Below are 22,340 nucleotides of genomic sequence, written 5' to 3'. Positions count from 1 at the left end.
TGTATCCTTGTGAAATTTTAGCTAAAAAAATTTTAATTGAAATCTTTATTTTAAGACATAATTTCAGTTTTTACCTACTTAATATTTTATACCAAATTTGAGAAGCCTCACATTCTGTTGGTTTCTGTTTGTTGTTTTTGTTTTTAGCAGATGTCCCATACCTTCAAATATTAGAGCAACCTAAACAGGTAAGAAGCTTAAAGGGGTGGGAGCTTTCTCTTTAAATGTTAGACCCATAAGTCTAATATTAATGTCTCAAGCACCAAAAAATAGTAACTGAATTATGTGAAGAAAGTAGCTGACCTAGAAGATCAACAACTTGCCAAATTATGTAACGGCTTCATTCGTCCATTTTACATCTTTCTTAGTTATACTTCAGACCATGTTGAGCCTCAATATATAGTTCTGTAAAACTTTAGTTAATTATAGATCCTTGGTATCTTACTATCTCTACAACTTTGCTTACCAGCCACTCCTAGGAAAGATAGGTCCTCTCCATTCATATGGAAATACACGTACATGCAGCTCATGTACACGGAGTTACATCCATTAGTTGTGTCCATACACATGCAATACTGCTTAGCCTTCCTCCTGCCTTTAGTAGCTCTAGTCTTTTCTGTTCTGTCTTTTGAACACGTACCCGAAGATACTAAAACTACCAGTGGGGGATAGATAGTATTAGAACGGACAGTTGAGTTACCTTCCTTCTGGTGTTAACTTTAGACTCACTCAGCTTCTTTGGAGTCAGGAGGGGAGCATTTTATTTCCTCAGGCTCTTCCTGTTACCACTGGATTCTGTAAAGGAAATTGAAGTGGCCTCACCCTGCTGCAAATCTGTGGATAACATTTATTGAAATTGGCTGGGACCGGTGCTATGAAAGAGTAGGAAAGACAATCTTTAATATCTGCCTATAGATTTCAGTTATTAGGGTATAAAAGGGATGTGCTAGTCCTCTAAAGATTGAATAAATCTCTGAATGGATGTGCTCACCAAATTTGTGTGAGACGGAGGGTGTATATACTTGCTGTCCTGCACTTGTATTACCCAATACCTTTCCTAAATGCTTTTAGTAGCTCTGGTGAGTGAGGGTAGCACTTTTACATTGTGTATCATTTAACAAATGCTAGCTAGATCAAGAACTTAAATAAAAGCTTTTATTGTGGTTACTATAATCATGGCATTATATATGTATTTGGATTTTGGTCAAGATTTAAAGGATATAAATATCTTAACTATGACCAAATAGACTATCCTTAAAGGCTGGACTTAGATAAAAGTTTTTGTTGTGGGGACTGTGATGCCACATGAGACTTTGAGGCATTGTTCTAGTTGCTTGCAGGTGACACATGTTGAGTCCACGGTCTGCTAACATTATTTTCCTTTACTTATGTCTAATTCCATAGTAGCTACTTCTCACAGGAGGTCACCAATTCTCTCAAAGACCCTTCCAGGGGAACTTTATCCCTAGAATCCTGACCTCCTGGAAAATCTTCTAATTGGAAGACCTGGGTAATTTGTGAAACAGAAATCAACTAAAAATTACGTGTCTGCACACCAAAGCATGTTTTTAGATACCCATTTTCAAAAGGGTAGCACTACAATGAGAATTTTAAATGCCATTTTTTATTATGGCTCTAACAGTTATAAGGAACAAATGACATTTATAATTTACCTGCAGGGTTATATATCTCCAAAGTTCAAAAGTTAATTCACTATATATGGAGGTGTAAAAACTCATCTGAGTAAAATAATGTGCTTATTTACCAAACTGATGTTATTTTAATGTCTGATTCCAGTGAAAGTAAGAAGGTTGTAGTCAAGTCAGACTTTCTGACCGGGTGGATGTAGCCTTGCCTTTGAGGTTGATGACTCATTTTAAGCAAATGGAGATACTGAGATGAATGGCTGTGGATTCTCAAACCTTTAATCTCAGAAATTTAGAATCAGAAATACATCTAGACTATGCATTTGAAGACATCCTATCTTCCTTACCAAAAAAAAAAGTAATAAATTTCCACCCTCGGGTTAAAATTCCTTTGGAACTTTACCTACTCTTATGCAACCATGAAAAATATCTATTGTGTGTTTTTTAACTTAAGCAAGCTATTAAGACTCATCTCTTTACTCATATTCTATTTGATACCACTCCCAATAAGATATAAAAGTGCACACGCCTATATTTTTCCAACTGTCCTAAAGGAATTTTGTGATTTGAGATAATGAATTGCTTTATTGCATTTTTTTAAAATAAAAGTTAGAAAAATGTTCTTTTTTCTTTGAAGTTTCTTTGCCACAGTTCTCCCTAGTTCTGACGGAGATGATTCATAGCATAGACCACTAATCTTTAAAATATCCAGTTCTATTGCATATTATTTAGTGGTAATTACTTCATACTGTTTGAAAACTGAAGTTGTATTTAAATTGAGTAGCAGTCAAGTGAATTTCTGCCTTTATTCTGGAGGCTAACTGTTGCATATGCTGATGCTTTTTCATGCATTTAGAAATTCCTTTTAATTATTAAAAATAAGCCAACAGCCTTTGTGTACAAAAAGAATAGGGCTGAATTTGTAACTTATTTTTTAGCTTAAATTTTTTGAGAGGCAAGAAGAAGGATTTCTTCTAAATGACTAACCTCACCTCAAAAGATTTCCCTTGTATTTAGGTCCCACTCCAATGAGTCGATCATATACTCCAGACCCATGTGTGACTTAAGGAGCTTTCCTTTACTAGAAAATTTTCTTCAGGCCTTACTCATCCCATGAAACATGCTTTAGTGCTAATCCTCTTTGCAAATTGGGAAGATATCAGAGAGTATAGGGACAGTTACAGATGCCAGAGATTTAAATTCGTTCCGGTTCTCTAGACCACTCAGAGACTGTTTCCCAAGACCCTACACAAAGAATAATGAGATGTAGTGCAGTCTGAGGAAGGCAGAAATTTCACATTGGTCAATGAGCTCAAAGCTGTTAAAACCTTTGTGTTTGCCGGCATCGGAGTTGCTGTGAGTGTGCAGGGTAGAGGCCCCCACCAGGTAGCAGTGGGTGTGTGGAGCGCCTCATGGCTTGGTGATCTAGCACTGTTTAGATGAAATCAGTCCCACCGTAAAAGAAAATGACAGATGAGACTATTACTTAAAGTATATTGACATACTCTTTTCTCCAAAGGGTGAATTTGAAAAACGAAAAACCATCCAGTTAGTGAAAGTATAATTATAAACTACTAACACTACCACAAATTGATTTACATCATTATAAAGTTGCGTCTTTCAGTAAATACATTAAGTTCCCTTAATACAATTATGAGATCCATTCTCATAATTGTCCTTGTTTTAATTCTTTGTATACAAATATGTATACTAATTATAATTGTTAGTTTTGTAAATCATAAAATGTTAGAACTAAGATAGACCTTAACATAGTCTAGTCTAATGTCATTTATATAGATTAAAAAACAACAACATGGGACTTGAGTGTTTTTCAGTCTGCAGTACTTCACATTGTAAAGACTTCCAGCTAACTCTGCATTGATATACATCAGTTGTAAAATTCTAGAATTAATAATATTTAAAGGGACTGGTTTTGGACTCATTCATGTCAGTTCACATAGAGGGTTTGAGCTTGATAATATCAATAATCATAAAATCAAAAAATCTTATCATCTGAGTTATTAAGAGAAGCTCGCCAAATGTAGAGTCTAGCATAGGATGTGTTCTACAACACTGACATGCTATATTTAACGAGGCATTTCTGTGTTCCCTCCTGAACCAACTGTAATCAGAGTAGATAAAGGAATTCCTTTAAGTAAGAGTCAAAGAAGCGTAACTTGGAGTGTGATATGGCCAAGTTCAGAGCTTGGCGGCAGCAATTTGAGATGAAGAAGCTCTGTTTCAAACAAGCTGTAGCATGTCGAGTCCAAGGCTTAAACTAACTCTTCAGCAATTCACTCCCCATGTGTGCACAGCGGCAGAGTTTCTGCAGGGGTAGGGACTTGGGGGTTTTTTGTTTGTTTGTTTTTAAATATATCTTTATTGATTTCAGAGAGAGAAAAGGAGGGGGAAAGAGAGACAGAAACATCAATGATGAGAGAGTCATTGATCGGCTGCCCAGCCCGCAACCCGGGCAAGTGCCCTGACCAGGAATCGAACCCCGATCGCCTGGATCCTAGGTCGATGCTCAACCGCTGAGCCATGCCTGGCCAGGCGGGACTTGGTTTTTAAGCCACTGCTCAGTACACCAATGTTCATAGTAAGATTATGGGAAAAGTGGTTCTCATTTACACAATCCTCTTGCACATATTTCTTGTTTTTTCTCTCTCATCTAATACACAAAAGAATTAAGAATTTGTATATAACTTTGTCCCTGTACTTTTTAATAAGTATTTCCCAGACTTCTTGACTCTGTGCTTGCCTTTGCAGAGAGGATTTCGTTTCCGATATGTCTGTGAAGGCCCGTCCCATGGTGGACTCCCTGGTGCATCCAGTGAAAAGAATAAGAAGTCCTACCCTCAGGTCAAAGTAAGTTCATGACATCTTTCTATGTGGATTTTGGAAGATTTGATTTCCTAGGTGCAAAAGTGAGGAACTGCTTTATATGAATACAATTTGCCTTTGCCCCTAAGCTGAAGTATTCACGTGATTATTACAATTTTTTAAATAGAGATTTGTCTCTTAGCAATAGAGGTGACAGAGTTTAAAACTTCATTATTCTTATTTCCATTTAGTAGAAATTATTTCAACATTAGCTAACCAACTTTTACTATTTCTCCATCACCTTAGAGGGTTAATTGTATACTTCTTGACACTTTAATAAGTTTTTAAAAGAAGTGCTTAATTTCAGCTCTTTAGAGATTTAGTGAAAATGAAACAGATGGCTGAGTTAATGGATTATATGGTATAGTACTTAAGATCATGAATTCAGATCCAGACTGTTACTATCTGTGTGGCTTTGAGTAGGTTATCCAACTCTTCTAAACCTCAGTACCAAAATGCAGAAATGTTGATAGTATGTACTTCATAGAGTCTCTTAGATATTAAGTGAGAAAATACATATACATGTATATATGTGTGTGTGTGTGTGTGATATGTACGTGTGTGTGTGTGTGTGTGTGTCCCACAGAGAGCCTGGAAGTACCACAGGGTCTCTGCTTGAGCAAACGTACATCCACATGTGGTAGTCCCTGGAATTTACGACTTGGTGATATGCCTGTGGTGTGCTTGCTTGAGCCCTTTACACATCTTCAGGTTCTTTTTCTGTTTGTTAATTTAAGAGTAATATCTTTCTCTAAGTTAATTTGAGTTTTTTATTTTCATAAATGGTATATTTCATAGACTGATTGATAGTGGTTTTGCAGATAAGCCTGTGAACAATTGCAATTTTGTCATTAATAAAAATTTGTGTTGTTTAATCATTTAAGGCTTCAGCAAAAGGTTATCAACTTAGTTCCCACTAAGGTGTGTGTGCACCTTAGGATATAAGATACTTTTGACTTCAGTTTTTGTGTTGGTTTGTTTTTGCGAGTAGGTGAAGGGCCACAGGCACAGACTCTCAGTAAAATCACGATGTCAAGGAAATTTGTCTTTGGTTTCGCCAGGCTTGTGTTTTGTTTCTCCCATTCCTCATTCTCCACTTCTGGTCCAGGCCTTTCTAATTTCTTACCCCTGTTCCAAAACAAAAGGCAAAATACTGTGATGCTATTCTTTACCTTTTGAATGAAACCCACCCATATGGGTGTATGGGTCCTATCAATAATATTTGCATTTGAGTCTCCTCGCTCTCCTGTGGAATGAAAGATGTTTTTCTTATTCAAGGTTATTAAGCAGGGTAAATATGATGTGTTTGGCTCTTAGGAGACAACAGTCATATGATCACAGTCCTTTGGAATATAGATGAGGAAAGAGGAACAGCAGTTAAACAAGGGAATAGCAGTATTAAGCACCAAAGATTTGCCAAGTGCTTTGCATATATCACCTCTTCTAATCCTAGTAACAACCTTGGTAGGTTAAAAGTGGAATGCCTATGAGGAAATTGAGGCTCAGAGAGAATTAACTTGCGTTTCTCACAGGATGGGTGGCTCTTTATCCTATAGCTATTACTCACTGAACTCTCACAAGGAATGTGTGCATTTGGGGTGCTGGGGACAGGGACCTAGGGGACAGGAATTGGGAAGACAGTGGTGAAATAAGGGGGAGAGAAGTACAATTCTGGAAACAAGGGAGAGGGGGGCTTAGGGGACCAAGGGTACTCAGATAATTGAGAGTCATATCCAGTGTTTATCTTTTCAACATGTGTCTGTGTTCTGTATATAGTTATTGTATGTGTTCATGTGTGTGTACTTGTGATAAGGATAATTGAAAGGTACATGATATCAGCATTGACACTCAGTATAATTACTGAGTAATTAACATGAAGGAAAAAACTGGGAGTTTTTTCTGGCCTGGCTCTGTACAGAAATATAAATTATGGTATTTTAATGAACTACTTAACTTCTTTTGCTCTGGTCTTTTGTAGCTGAGTAACAATTCTTGATACTAACAAGTACATGGCATTAACTTTGTTGTAAATTTATTGTCTAATAAAAAACATTATGCATCCATTAATGCTCAGCCTTCATATATCCCTCTCACATAGTAGTTGCTGCCTTACATTTACAGAATAATTAGAAATGAAACAACCCAGTGGACCTTGGATGTTCTTGTCAAATTTTAGTTTCTTTATCGAGTTTAATACTTAGTGGGAAACACAGATATGTAAACAACTAATAATAAAGGAAGTCAAAATACAAATGTGTAAGTGGGTCGTTATTAAACTTCAGCTACAGCTTTGTTATTTCAGCTACCCATTTATTTTTTATTCATTAATTCAACATATGTGCATTAAGCATTAAGGGTTGTATGGAAAGGAAGAATGGTTTAGAGGATCTGTTACACACTGGCATTTTTCTCCTAGCCTATCATTGTCCACTGAGAGTTTAAATGACTCTGCTGTTAGTAAGAGTTAAAGGAAGAAGTTTTATCTATCTCAGAAGCTCTTGATCAGAAGGATGGGAGGAGGAAGAGAGAGAGACAACCATGAGATATTTTTTCCAGAGCCCTTCTCCCAATATCACTTTCAATAGTCTTTTCGTAATGAATAGCTGAGGGTGACCTTTCAGTTTACAAGGGGATTTTAAGCCCCCTTTTCCTGTAAAGTTTAGGCCAAGGAAGGACTTGCTCTCAGTGTCTGTCTCATATCAGGAGGCTCTTTACAGTTGTGCATGTCTTCGGCAGTAGGGAACTCGGCACCCGCTCTATGTGAGGCCGTAAGGGAAGCAGTGGGCAGACACAGCTAGATCGGGGCTTCTCTAACTCAGCACTGTTGACATTTTGGGCCAGAAAATCCTGTTGTAAAGGGCTTTGCAGTGCATTAGAGGATATTCAACAGCACCCTTGGCTTCTACCCTTAAGAGGCCGATAACATCCCTACAGCTGTGACAACCAAAAATGTCTCCAGACGTTGCCAGATGTCCCCTCGGGGGCAAAATCACCCTAGTTGAAATCCGCAGCTCTAGATGCACTGTCGAATCACCCTTAACCTTTGTCCTTTGCATGCTTTTCTGCTCTAAAGCTGTAGCACATAGGTTACAGGCAGTTGCGTAAGCGTATTATTTTACAAACGCACTTTTCCTGATTATTAGTAGATACTTATTTTCAAGATGATGATCATGGTGACTGTTTAATTTCTTCTAGAACCTCTGAGCTAGTGTAGTTGGATATTAAGGAGAAAGACGGAAAAGAGAAGAAAAACCATATGTTAAGTGCTCCATATTCTATGATAACTGTGTATCTGAAAGTTAACATAGGAGTTCTGTTGGCTCTTGGCATAAACTGTTGCAGAAGAGAAAGTGAAAGTAGAGAGGGCTTCAGTCAAGGCTGTGAGCCTGCAGAGCAGCTGTGTGAGGGGTGGGAGCGGAGCATCTATGGGTGGTCCTCAGCCGGCCTCCAGTGGAGGGAGGCATAAGGGAAAGTGCCCCCACTTACCCTCAGAAGCCACTCCACAGGGCTTCAAAGGGGGGGCGTTTACATTTACTGGGGGGAAAATGGTAGTTCTGAAATTTACATATGCTAATATTGAATAAAATACATTTGTTCAGGCTTAACAGTAAAATGTTATGGGCTCTGGTTTTTCCTCACCTACATACAACCCCTTGCTCTTCTCTCCCCTCCAGCTTCGGTGAGGTCACACCACTCCCATGAGAGGCCCTGAAACGCAGGCGGTTCAGTGTGCACTCGGCCATATGCAGGCAGCAGTAAGGGATTGGGGCCAACCAGAAAGCTGTTGGGGCTGGCTGTGGTTTGGGGGTGCAGACCCCTAACTGTACTTTACGGACCACATAAATATATAACCTGCTTGGCTTACTCTCTTGCTGACCGTCCAAATATGCCTCAGGCTAAATCAATTTAAAACTAACTCTAGGAGACTACCCCAATCCTCCTCTGTCTACTGAAATTTTGTCCCATGTTCGAAACCCTATTTCAGATAAGCTCGCTGTAGGCTAAGCTTAGGTGCTGTCTCACCATGTCGAGATGATTTCTAGAACTCAGGCTTCTGGGCCATCTGGTGCCTTGCATGTTTATTTCATGTCAGAGAACCCCCATCAGCTCCCTAGAGTTTTGCTGTGTAAGTCATCACATTCTCTTTTAACATTTTTAATTATAAAAGATTTCAAGCATATAGAACAGTTAATAACAGACACCAAGTATCACCGTCTCAGTTTACTACATATTAACATTTTACCATATTTGCTTCTGAGCTTTCTAAACTAAAACATAGTTGCAGCTAAAGCCCCACGCATTCAACACTTTTCCTTTCTTCATACATAAACCTCTGTTCTGAGCTTTCGTTCTCTGATACGTTCTTACTGGCTTAGACCTTTTTCAGGGCAAATAAGAGTTGAAACCGGGCTCCACTGAAGATTGGTGTTCACTCTGATCCTATTGATTCCTCTTTATTATCTAGATAAAAAATTTTCATTCACAATGTGGAGTTTATTCTGACTCTTACAGCAAAATATAATAATAATAGAGAAAAATCTAAGTAAAGTAAATATACAGTCTAACGCTTTTGTCTTGCTTGTTTAAAAAAAAAGAAGAAAGAAAAGCTTCCTATGTTAAACAGTAATCTATTATGCTGTCCTGTAAAGTTTCCCTTTAAAGTTTTCTTGGTTCTAATTTCATCAGAGAGCTCCTAATGGCAGAGACTGGCAGAAAAGCACAGGCGCCTTCCTTGAGGCCAAGCTTGTCCCTGCCTGTCTTTGACTCAGCAAGGAGTGCCAGGGAAGGCTTATTTCCTTCTTTTTCCCGAAAGTTATGCATGAGATTTTTATTAATCAAACTGCCTTCCTCTTCACAGAGGTAGAAAGGCGCCAAAAGGAGCAGCCCCATGTGAGAGGCTTCAGAAGGCCTCCCTGATTCTCTTCCCGAGGGGCCTGAGAGCACCCGTTCTCGGCTGCTGTGACATCCTTTGGTGTGGTTCACCCCATGCCAGACAGAATTCAGCATCGGGAACCTTGAATCTAAAATACAAATAGTTCCCCTGCGGTATTCTTATTTTCTCTTTAGTTATAAATATCAAATGCAACAGACTACAACTTGAAACACAGCTGATGCAAGTGTAACTATTTTTAGTCAAATGTTTTCTGAAAGCTGGTTCTCACATATGTTTCCTTTCCTGAGTGTGTTTATGTTGAACAGAAGGCATGTGATGAAATGTTTAGGTCAGCATCAGCTTTTTTGTTGTTTCCCCCCTCCCAACCCAAATTAACTTTTTAAAAATCAATTCTTGGTGCCTCTCACTTAAAAATCCTAAATGCTAAGCTCTATCAAGGTCAAATAAAGACTGGCTGATCTGCTGTGGCATTTAAGGATATCACATATCCTTACATAACCTCCCTTTCCTTTGTGTGGACTTGTCTGATTTGGGAGGTTTGCCGTTTTAAGGATCTAGTTGTAATACCAATTTTGAATAATTTAATCTGATTCAATTACTAAAAACAACAGGGAAGAAGATCACCAGCAATCAATAGGCAAGCATATAGAACCTGGTTCATAGCATTTATTAAAATGTCCATCAACACTCCTAACCTGTTTGCTATTTGCGTATGTTAATAATGGGAAATCGCCATACCCCCTACGGACATTGCCCGCTGCTGTACAGATTGAAGAGAAGGGCTTTGTAATCTGGATCCCTTTTGGTGGTTTCAGAGGGATTTTGGACTTCTGAATTTATATGTAGAATTTTATGTATGTGTATATATACTTTTCTGGGGAGTATATCTTTTTATCAGCTTTTCAAAGGAAAGGACTCAAACATGGTTAAAAACCAGTCCTGTAGAGTACATACATGTTACTTTAGCTTTTTGACAACAGCTAATTGAAAAACTGGTGTATATATAAATGTCTTTTCATTTTTTTTCATTTTTAATTTTTGTACTTTTAAATCGTCCTTATATTTTTGAATTTTTTATCCATTCTAACCAAGTTGAAACACTTCAGGTTGCTCAACACAAAGCCCAGCAATGCCTCCCCTCACTTCAGGTGTAGGGTAGAAAGGAGAGGGGACTTCGTATCAGCAGCCATAAAAGTGAATAGGTTCCACTGCTTTTTCTCTCTTGCTCTTCCATAGATTAAGCATGAAGTTATCCAATAATGGTTCAAACCAAAAGACAGAAAACCATTCATTCAATCAATATTCACTGAGCACTGTGTCAGGTCCTGCTCTAGGCAAGCAGACAAAACTGCCATGTGTAACCACAACGAGACTTCTAGGTAATTTTTCTTTCAAGTAATCAGAAGTTTTGCATTTGGCCCCTAGAACAAAATATTACCATGTAGAATGTTTATAAAAATAGACCTCCGGGTTCGCTGTATGTATTCATAGTCTCCATTATAAACTAGAGGAAGCTACTCATTAGAGGAAGCCTCTAGCCTAGATCGTAGCTGTGAAAACCCTTAGAAGTGATCGGAAACACAGTCTCCTTGAATTCACAAATTGTCTGAATTTTAGTTTCCTTTTTGCCTGTCCTGGCATAGTGACCTCCCTCTGTTGGCCATCCTCGTGTTTCTTCCCTCTACCTTTCCTTAAATACCTGATTGTTCCTGGGACCATTGTTGATTCTGAAGCAAATCTCTGATGGTTTCTTCTAACCCCAGTAGTCCCCGTGAAGATTGCATAGCATCGCCTCCTTCCATTCAGGAATCTGGGTCTCACTAACTCACATAATGAGTATTCTTCTTGATAAGGTAAGAATATACCGAAGTTCTGCAGCCCCAAATGCATACTACCTCCTCCTTCACAGACAGACGTTTTCAACCTGTCAGCAGGTGAGGCTGTAAACTTCCCCGCAGTCTCAATCTGTCATCCTCTCACTCCAGGTAGATTCCAGGTAGGTTCCAGATCAAAATTCTTCTAGCCTACGTTTATCTCTCTGAGGTCTCATGAGGTGGACTGGAAGAGCATGCAGACTTTCATAGACAGTGCCTCTCACCTTTAAGTCCCCATTCACCCAACAGAATGATCACAAGAATAGCTTGTTGTGCTTACTTACGTATCTCATTCGTATCTCATTTAGTCATGACAACCACCCACTGAGGTAGGTTCTATGGTCCTCATTTTAAAAATGAGGAGATTGAAGCCTAGAGAAGGCAAAAAGCTTACTCTCCGTCTCATAGTCTTTCAGAGATGGAGCCCAAGATTTCAGTTCAGGCAGTATTATTTAAGATTCTACACTCTTAATCATTAATTATCATACTATTAAGGGTCTATCTCTATTTGTGGGGGTCCTTTAAAGCTGTGGTTCTTGATCATGGGTGTGCATCAGTATCACCAAGAATATTCTAACATATCACAATGGGTCATTTAGCCAATCTTGGATTATGAAATCATTTCTAAGTACTCATGTCATATAATGACAAGGTATAACAACAGATGAATGGCTAGGTAAATTGTGGTATAACCAGGAATAGAATGTTATGTCACTGTTTTCCAAAGTAATTATGAAGGTTCTGTACAACATGGGAAACTGTCTGACCTAAGGCTGAGGGGAAAAAAGCAAGATTCCAAATTGAAATCATAATTGCTGAAAGGATTTAACTCGGTGAAAGAGTTAAAATCAGGATTAGAGATAGCTGAAGAAAAAATTATCAAAATGAAAAATAGATCTGAAGTAATTTTGTGGAATGTAGCACAGAGACAGAAAACTTGAAAGAAAGGGTGAGCTACAGGGCACAGGAGAAAGTAACAGGTGTCTAATTGATGTGCTGGAAGGAGGTAATAAAGCTGCAGATTTCTGGTCCCACACTTAGAGGTTCTAGGTCTGGGGTGAGGTTCGGGTGGCTTGTGGACCACACTTTTAGGTTGTAAAGAATTAGCCCTGAAGTCAGTTAGGGCTGGGCATGATGTCGATTCCTAGTTTTGCCACTTACCAGCAGTGGTATTTAACCTAGCCAAGTCTCAATTTCTGCATATGTAAAGTTGAGGTAAATACTACCTAATTCATAGGATATTTGTATAAGTTTTGTTCAATGCATGGCACCTAGTAAGCACTTAAAAATGATAGTTGCTTCTATTTTTATATGCCCACATACATTATTTTGAGTATTGAATGACAACTTTGCTGATTGGTGTATGGAACCATGGATCTACACAAAAGCTTCACCAGTCCACTCATTTATTTTCAACACAAGCTCACTAATTAGTTTTGCTTCCACTCTGTTTTCACCATTCCCTTCCTTCTTTCTGGGGTTATTAAGGTGGGAGATTGAATACAGATGCTATGCCAAAAGCTTACTTTTAGATACAACACATGATTTCTTACAAAAATCTTATAGGTAGCAGGAGGCCAGAAAGGAATTTATTAAATTCTTGTTAGGCTCTTTGTTTTCAATTAGGCGCTATACATGTACAAATCTGCATGTGTATTTTATTAGTTTCCTAAGGTTACCATAACAAATTACCACAAATTGGGTGGTTTAAAGCAACAGATATTTTTTCTCTCACAATCCTGGAGGCTAGAAGTCCAAAATAAGGTTGTCAGCAGGGCCATGGTCCTCTGGTGGCTCTAGGGAAGGATCCCTCCTTACCTCTTTCTAGCTTCTGGTGGTGCTGGCAATCCTTGGCATTGCTTAGCTTGTAGCTGCATCACTCCAGTTTCTTCCTGTCTTCCCATGGCTGACCTCTCTCTGTCTCTCTGTGCCTGAATCTCCCTGTCCTCTCTCTTAGAAAGATCCCAATCACTGCATTTAGGCCCCACCATAATCCAGTTGACCTCATCCTAATTATATCTGCAAAGGCCCTATTTCTAAATAAGGTCACATTCTGAGGTTCTGAGTGGACATGAATTTTGGGGGGACACTAGTCAATCCGTTACAAGTATATTATGGTATTAAGCTTAAAAACCAGTTGTCCTGAAAATATGAAAAATGACCATTTTAACCCCATGGTGCACTAGGAAAGACATTTACAAATACCCATGATGTTCCCTTATATATCATTATTATATATTTAGGGAGCAGTAGAAAAACCTTTCAAGTTAAAGAAGCTTGCCAGTAGTTTGAATAATTTGTTTAAGAAAGTAATTCCCAAAGAATTTATGTGCATATATACACAACCCAAGGACATGGACAATGGTGGGGAGAGGGACTGGGGAGGGGGAAGGAACGGGGCGGAACGGGTCATTGGGGAGAAAAAGGGACATCTGTAATATTTTAAACAATAATAAAATAAAATAAAATAATAAAAATTAAAAAAGAAAGAAAGTAATTCCCGTGGTATTCCCCCATTGAGTAGATGATGGGCCTTAAATACAGTGGTGTGCTAGTAAATGTTTAATAACTGGTTCTCCTGGTCAATTTCAAGTTATCAACATGAAGTCAACTGGCTTACAAAATTTATGAAAATTTAACAGTCATCTCTTGTGAGCAGGTCAAGCCAACTCTAGCATACCACTGCAAGAGTTCATAAAGAAAAGAGATATGAGATCACAGCCTAGACAGTAACCCAATGAGCAGTAGTCAGATCAAGAGAAGATAATAAATTGCTTCATATAAGGTTCTCTATTCATGTATTATATAATACCAGGGACTTTGCAGGATCTGAGTAAACCCATTAAGTTGCTAAAGTGGAGACAAGTGTCATATAGTAGTTAAGTTGGGCTGTGGTTTAGTGAGCAAAATACCGTACTTGAAAGCAAGCTAGATCTTACTTGAGATTGTGCCCTTTATAAAGATGGTATGATCTTCAACAAGTCACTTAATCACTTCCAACTTTATTTTCCTCATTTATAAGATGAACATAAAAATACCTACCTCACAGGAATAGTATTAGGATTAAATGAAGGAATTGACATAGAAGCACCTAGCACAATCCCTGGCATGTCTGTAGCATTATGTGTTCATTATGGACATGTTTGTTTAAATAAATAAAAAATCATGAAAAATGCCTATCAAATGTTGGTTAGCTCCATGAAGGCAGGGATTATTTTTTTCTCTTTTGTTCTACTGCTGCATCTCCAGTACCTGAGAATAATATCTAGGTAATGTATGTAATAATATCTAAAGTAGGTGCTATAATATCTATAGCTCTTCCCAAAAGAAGCACTAGTACTATCATGATGTAGCTAAAGAAGAGACAGATACATGATAAAATAATGAGAGGTTGTTATTGGGAACAACCAGCGTCCTTAATCAGCCTTCAGGGCTCCTCCAGCTACTCTTCCATCTTGTTCGCCCCATCTTACCAGCCTTCCTTTCCTTCTCCTCCCCTACCTCTCCTGACTAGGGACCAGGGGATCTGTGTCCTCGTCCCAGTGAGTTAGAACACTGTAACTTAAGCATGTTAGGAAACTTTTCAGAGTTGAAATGTGCTTTTTCTGCTTCAGTTTCCCTATCCATTGGTATCTTTCCATGGCAAGTAAGAGGAAAAATAACTAAAACTAAGCAATAATGGAAATTCGTTTAAAACGCTGAAAAGTCCAAAGGAAGAGCTAGCTAGCATCAAACTCCACTGGATTCAGAGCTGCCACTATACCTGTGACTTATCTCTGTCTCTCAGCTCTGACTTGTGTAGGTTCCCATCTTCCGCTCCAGAAAGCGGCCCCAGCAGCTCCAGGCTCACTCTGTTAGGGAACCAAGTCCTGCAGCAGAGTCTGCTTTCCTGGAAGCTGAAACAAAGGTTGCAGAGGTTCCAGGATGTAGGTTTCTAGGCCCTCATTGGTCTGCGTTGTTTCTTGGCCCACGCCTGGAGGTGTCACTGGGTGCAGGGAATGTGGGACAGAGTGATTGTGTTAACAGCCACTTCCGGGCTACACCCCTGGATCTGGCAGTGGGATTAGCTGCACCACAAACATATGGACTCAAACAAAAAACATGAATACTGGTAAATTTTTAAAATTCAGAATAACAAACAATTAATTTCTCTGCCAGTGAACAGACTAAGATTTCTAAAGCCCTTTTATTACTGAAATTGTGTGACCCTGGACCAGACTGGAGAATGTCTAGTCTGTGTGACATTCCCATTGGGGGTTTTTTGTGTATTTTTTAAGTAAGAACTAGTTCTTTATTTAAAAGTATCAGATCCATTTAATAAACATTCAAGTGATACAATCTATAGTGAAAAGTAAGTTTCCATTCTATTCAAGAACCCCTCTTCTCCCAGGAAAGAGGACTGTTATGAATTTCTTGAATAGGTTTCCAAAAATATTTCGTGCATATACAGGCTTATGTGTGTTCATTTATGTGTATAAGAACATGTGTATGTATGTATACATCCCAATACATATAAAACATAAACTATAAAGCATATGCATTTATACACACATATTCTGTTAATCTATAAAGTACTGTTCCTCTTTAATAGGCTCATGGTATTCTTGCGTGTCTCTATTACCATTCCTCTTACTGTCTCACAGTTACTTAACGTGCCTGTCTCCTCATCTCTAGACTTTATTTCTTGAGGGCAGGCAGCATGTCTCATTCTTCATGATCTATTCTCCTGTTGGTAAACGTACCACAAATATTTGCTGAATTATACTGAATTCTTTGGGCACTCAGTTGTTGCTCTCCATTTAAAAATACAAATTTAAACTTAAATAGAAGTTTAACTCGTTTAACTAGTTAAAAAGTGTTCAACTAGCTAAAACTTGAGCGAGGACAGCTTCTCTTCCTCCGTTTCCTCCCTCTTAATGGCTTTAAGTAGCACGTATACTATGCTGATGACTTTAACTTCTTTTCTCCAGCCTAGACTTCTGTGAAATCAAAGCTCCAGCCTTAGCTGCTTGAGTGACATTTTCATTTGGATGTCTGACAGACGTGGCCAAATCTGAATTCCAGCTCTTCCCCACCAATCTGCTGCTCCTAATATCTTGCCCTCCTCAGAAAATGGCAGCTCTATCCCCTCAGTTACTCGGGCCAAATTCCTTGGAGTTATCCTGAACTCCTCTCTTGTTCTCGTAATCCAGCGGGTAACCCTGTTGACTGTGCTTTCAGAACTTAACCCGAATCGAATCACTTGTCACCACCTTTACTGCTGTGACCCTAGTAGTACAAGCCACTATCCTCAGCATCCTTTACCCAGCGGTTTTGTGTGTGTGTGTGTGTGTGTGTGTGCGTGCTCGCTGTCACGCCCACTGTGTTGAGCATCCACACCTGGCGTTCTGTGCACACTGCTGGGCACCACATTTGTAGAGAAATAGAAGCAAATGTGTGTACAGAGCACAATGGTGATAGAACTCAAACCTTTCTCAAAAAAGGAATAGTCGTTGAGCCTGAGAACATTTGTAGCCTGGAGAAGGCTGTATTAAGGAGCAGTGAGGGGGAGCCCCGGGAGAGAGGTTTCAGTGGCCTGCTGCCTGAGGGTGGAACGTATACCCTCAGGATGAAGTTCATTGCCACTGGACTGCTTCAAAAATAAGCTGGAAGGCTACCGGGCAGGGGTGCTAACTTGTGTTAAGATCCTTCTTGATCAGTCAATTATTTTTGTTTATGCCTTTAAAAAGATTTTCTACTTAATAAATTGTAACTTTGTAATAAGGGAAAATCAAAATTTGGTTATAGAGCAGTTAAAATTTTCTGACCAGTCCCTAAAAATAATAGAAACTAACAGCTTACGGAACATTTCGTTCAAGCATCAAAGTTTTTATAAATGTTCTGTAAGCTGTTAAAGCTTATGATTTATTTCATATACTTTGTGTTTTAGTTTACTTATAGAGGCTTAAAGTGCTGCCATTTTTACAAATTACTAGCTGATGTTATCCTAGAGCTTGTTAGAAATTTTGGTGTTTCCCCCTCCCTCCTTCTGCTTGCATCATAGTGTGTAGATGGTACAATGTGCTGGTTAACCTCAGTCTGACACTTAGATCGGTTTTCTCTTTTGCCCTGTCAATGTCTGGGATGTAAATTAACCAACAATGGCAACAAGAAATCAGACAAAGAAAATTTCCCAGTTCTACTCGTAATTCTCCTAATTTAGTAGGGGTTTTCCACAGGAAATCACAGAAGAATAATTGAAATTTTTTATCTGAAAAAATTTTTTATCCTTTCTGAAGAAAGGATCAGTTCATTGTTTTCTTCCCAAAGTGGTCCAAATTCTTGTATAAGCAGCTGTACTTATTACTATAGTGCAAATTAAGTGCTACATAAAATGATGTCTCTAAATATTTTCAGTCATTGAGAGCCAATTATTTAATTACGTCTCTAACCAGTGGATTTCAGTGAAAGCGATAGAATCGGTTTTCCAATCAAGAAAAAAATATCATGAGGATGATTGTATGCTTTTAAGAAGAAAGAAATCGGTGATGTTTATTCTTTTGTATTTTTGAATTTTTTACTAAATCTACTGGGGTAACAATTTACTGTAAATGTTACATAACATGTTATATAAACTTCAGGTGTACACCTTCATAATACATCTGTATACTGTATGGTGTGCTGACCACCCAGAGCCTAGTCTCCTTCCGTCACCATGTATTTGGCCCCCTTTACCCTCTTCATCCCTCCCCCACCCTCCTTCCCCTCCGGTAACCACCGTTCTGTTGTCTGTATCTATGAGTTTGTTTTTGTTTGTATGTTTGTTTTGTTTGTTCAGTTTTTGCTTTTTGTTTTATATCCCACATAGGAGTGAAATTATGTTTTTTATTCTTATTTCACTTAGCATGATACTCTCAAGAGCCATCCATGTTGTTGCAGTATTTCATCTTTATAATGACCGAGTAACATTCCATTGTGTATATGTACCACTTTTTTATCCAGTCGTTCGCTGAAAGACACTTTGTTTCCATTTCTTGGCTATTTTAAATAATGCTGCATTGAACATAGGGATACATGTATCTTTACAAATAAGTGTTTTCAAATTTTTCAGGTGGATACCCAGAAGAGGGATTGCTGGGTGATATGATATCTCTATTCTTAATTTTTTGAAGAAGTCCCATATTGTTTTCCATACTGGCTGCACCAATTTACATTCCCAGCAGCAGTGTGCAAGGGTACCCTTTTCTGCACATCCTCACTAATATTTGTTTGTTTGTTTTTTCTAATTGATAATACCCATTTTAACAGGTCTGAGGTGGTATTTCACTGTGGTTTTGGTTTGCATTTCCCTTATAGCTAGTAAATTTGAGCATCTTTTCATGCATCTGTTCGCCATCTGTATGTCTTCCTTGGAAAAGGATCTCTTCAGGTCCTCTGCCCATTTTTTTCAGTTGGATTGGTTTTTTTTGTTGTTGAGTTGTTTGAGTTCTTTATGTATTTTAGATACTAGCCCCTTATCGGAGGTATCATTTGCAAATATCTTCCTCCATTCACTTGGTTGCCTCTTTGTCTGTTGAGGGTTTCTTTGCTGTGCAGAAGATTTTTTGTTTGATGTAGTTCCATTTATTTATTCTTGCTTTTATTTCCCTCTCCTTTGGGGTCAAGTTCACACAAATCTGAGACCAAGGTCCATAAGTGTAGTGCCTATGTTTTCTTCTATTTATTTTATTATTTCCCATCTTTTATTCAGTTATTTAACCCATTTTGGATAATTTATGTGTCTGGTGTAAGACAGCATTCTAGTTTCATTGTTTTGCATGTGGCTTTCCAGTTGTTTCAACATTTATTGAAGAGACTTTTCTTTCTCCATTGTATGTTTTTGGCTCCTTCATGGAAAATTAATTTGCCTATACATGTGGGTTTATTTCTGGGCTCTCAGTTCTGTTTCATCAGTCTGTGTGTCTGGTTTTCTGCCAGTGCCACACTGCTTTGATTATTGTAGCTTTGCAATATAGTTTGAAATCAAGGCGTGTGATACCTCTGGCTTTGTTTTCTCAGGATTGCTTTGGCTATTTGGGGTCTTTTGTGGTTCCATACAAATTTGAGGATTTTTTTGTGTGTTCTATTTCTGTGGAAAACCCCATTGGGATTTTGATGGGGATTCCATTGAATCTATGGATTGCTTTACATAATATGGCCATTTCAACAATGTTAATTCTTCCAATCCATGAACATGGAATGTGATTCTAAGAAATCAGTGATATTTAACCTCAGGTAATTTAATTATCACAGAGACCAAAGATATCCTTAATAATCTCAAATTAAGTTTGAGTCAAAAATAATATGTTGAGAAATTTTAAAATTATTTCAAAAGAATGTTAAAAAGCACATCAATAATTTCTGTTTTAATAAACACATAAATCAGAAACCTAATATTTTTTATTTTGGACAAACTTCAATCATACCTTACATGTGGTCTGATTCTTCTAATTATTTTTATGTAGTTTGTAAGGATTTTTTTTTTAACTTTCTAAATTAAAATTTCTCATTCTGTCTTTGTTTTGTTTTTTGTCTTTCTCCCCCCCACACACACACACACACTTGTAATGGAATCATTTCTGACATATCCCCCAGAAAGGACAATTGTTTATTATCAGGACTTAATAACCAGGGCAGGCCCCTCCTTGGATTTATTGAACATAAACACTTTGGGTACTTAATATTAGTTTTAATGACAAAAGTTGAAATCTTTGCCTAACATAAAGGTTTTTCTTTGTCTCTAAATCTTGATTTCCATGCTATCAGAGGCCCCATTACAACAGGTAATTTCAGTGTTAATTGTATATGTTTTCTCAGTATGTAATTGTGGTGAAATGTAAAATGTTCACAATTTAAAAATTAAATTTACATGTTAGGTCACTTCCAACTCAGAAATTCTGTGATTTTAAACTTTTGTTTGTTTGTTTTCAGTTTTAAAATGTGATCTTTGGATGTTGTCCTATGTGTCCTATACTGATGACTAGGAATCATAGAATTTTAGAGCTGGAAGACACATTAGACGCTATCTAGTGATTTTGCAAGTGAAGAATTGAGAGACCCAAACAGGTTAGGTGACTAACACAAGATCATAGCAGTAACTGGTGACTGGAACTCTTGCCACTTACTGGAGCCTTAAAAATTAACCTAGATGTTCTTATCTGAAAACTTGCAGATTTCAGGAGAACATCTTCCACAAGTTTAAGAATTTTGAGGCATTTATATTCAGTGCAGTTTACTCAAACTCTATTAACTGTGTTGTTTTCTCCAAACCTAGGATCATACTTGAAAATAAATTACAACTTTGGGTAGGGTAAACCTTCATGATTTAGCACACACCTGGAATATTTTTCAGCAACTTAGAGGTATAAACTGACGCTTGAAGTAAGGACTGTTTTCCAGTGGGAGGGCAAAGTATGTCTTGGGGTGCTGCTGGGGAAAGCCTTCCTGTGCAGCTGCCTGGGCAAAGTCCAGGCGGGATGGTGAATGAGACCAGCTGTCCAGATTACACAGCACCTGAGGCTAAGGCAGCTCCTCTCCTCCTCCCTACCTCATTTCTGTTTTACCTGGAACCAGCTTTTTAAAAATATATATATTGAATTTATTGGGATGACATTGGTTAATAAAATTATATATGTTTTCAGTGTACGGTTCAATAATACATCATCGGTATATTGCATCGTGTGTTCACCATCCAAAATCACGTTTCCTTCCATCACCATTTATCCACCCTTTACCCTCTTCTACCTCCCCCAACCACTCTTTCCCTCTGGTAATCACCATACTACACTGTCTGTGTCTATGGGTTTTTTTCTTTGCTTAATCCCTTCGCCTTTTTCACCCAGCCCACCAGTCCCCCTCCCTTCTGACAGCTGTCAGTCTGTTTTCTGTATCTACGAGTCTGTTTCTATTTCGTGTGTTAGTTTATTTTGTTCCTTAGATTCCACATGTAGGTGAAATCATATGGTACTTGTCTTTCTCTCACTGGCTACTTCACTTAATAATATGCTTGCCAGGTCTATCCATGCTGTTGAAAGGTAAGATTTCCTTCTTTTTTATGGCCAAGTAGTATTCCCTTGTGTAAATGTACCAAAGCTTTTTGATCCACTCGTCTACTGATGGGCGCTAGGGCTGCTTCCAAATCATGGCTGTTGTAAATAACGTTGCAATGAACATAGGGATGCATATATTCACTTAAATTAGTATATTGGGTTTCTTGGGATATATTCCCAGAAGTGGAATTGATGAGTCATAAGGCAGTTCCATTTTTTATTTTTTTGAGGCAACATCATTCTGCTTTCCATAGTGGCTGCATCAATCTGCATTCCTACCAGCAGTAAACAAGGAGGGTTCTCTTGCCTTCACATCCTCGCCAGCAATTGTTTGTTGATTTATTGATGATAGCCAACTGACAGGTGAGAGGTGATATCTCATTGTGGTTTTAATTTGCATTTCTTTGATGATTAGTGATGTTGATCATCTTTTCATAAGTCTATTGGCCATCTGTATGTCCTCTTTGGAGACATGCCCATTCAGGTTCTTTGTCCATTTTTTACTTGGATTGTGTGGGTTTTTGGTGTTGAGTTTTCGCAGTTTTTTTAAATTTTGGATATTAACCCCTCATCAGATGTATCATTGGTAAATATGTTTTCCCATTCCGTTGTCTGTCTTTTCATTTTGTTGATGGTTTCTTTGCTGTGCAAAAATGTTTTAATTTAATGTAGTCCTATTTGTTTTTTATTTGTTTGTTTTTCCCCCTTGCCTGAGGTGATATGTCAGAAAAAATATTGCTAGGAAAAATATCTGAGATTTTACAGCCTATGTTTTCTTCTAGGGTTTTTATGCTTTCAAGTTTAACATTTAAGCCTTTAATCCATGTTGAGTTTATTCTGTTTATGGTATAAGAAGGCGGTCTGCTTTTTTTTTTTTTTTTTGCACGTATTCATCCAATTTTTCCAACACCTTTTATTGAATAGGCTGTCTTTACCCCACTGTATAGTTTTGCCTCCTTTGTCAAATATTAATTGA

At 38.1% G+C, this 22,340-nt stretch overlaps 1 protein-coding gene across 2 annotated transcripts in view; it reads left to right on the top strand.

Annotated features, from left to right (window-relative positions):
* NFKB1 (nuclear factor kappa B subunit 1) overlaps positions 1-22,340 on the top strand; it is a 98,844-nt gene that overhangs the window by 7,751 nt on the left and 68,753 nt on the right. Inside the window, exons 3-4 of one of the 2 annotated variants that reach the window (XM_016223599.2) lie at positions 151-188; positions 4,416-4,514. In XM_016223599.2, the coding sequence (XP_016079085.2) occupies positions 151-188; positions 4,416-4,514 (137 nt within the window). Of the gene's footprint in view, positions 1-147; positions 189-4,415; positions 4,515-22,340 lie in introns of both variants that reach the window. The other variant, XM_016223598.2, reaches the window with a different exon arrangement.

The sequence above is a fragment of the Miniopterus natalensis genome, chromosome 1 (assembly GCF_054644295.1).
Source record: "Miniopterus natalensis isolate mMinNat1 chromosome 1, mMinNat1.hap1, whole genome shotgun sequence".
Classification (NCBI taxonomy): domain Eukaryota; kingdom Metazoa; phylum Chordata; class Mammalia; order Chiroptera; family Miniopteridae; genus Miniopterus; species Miniopterus natalensis.
The sequence above is the reverse complement of the archived record's forward strand: the minus strand, read 5'-3'. Positions and strand labels throughout refer to the sequence as shown.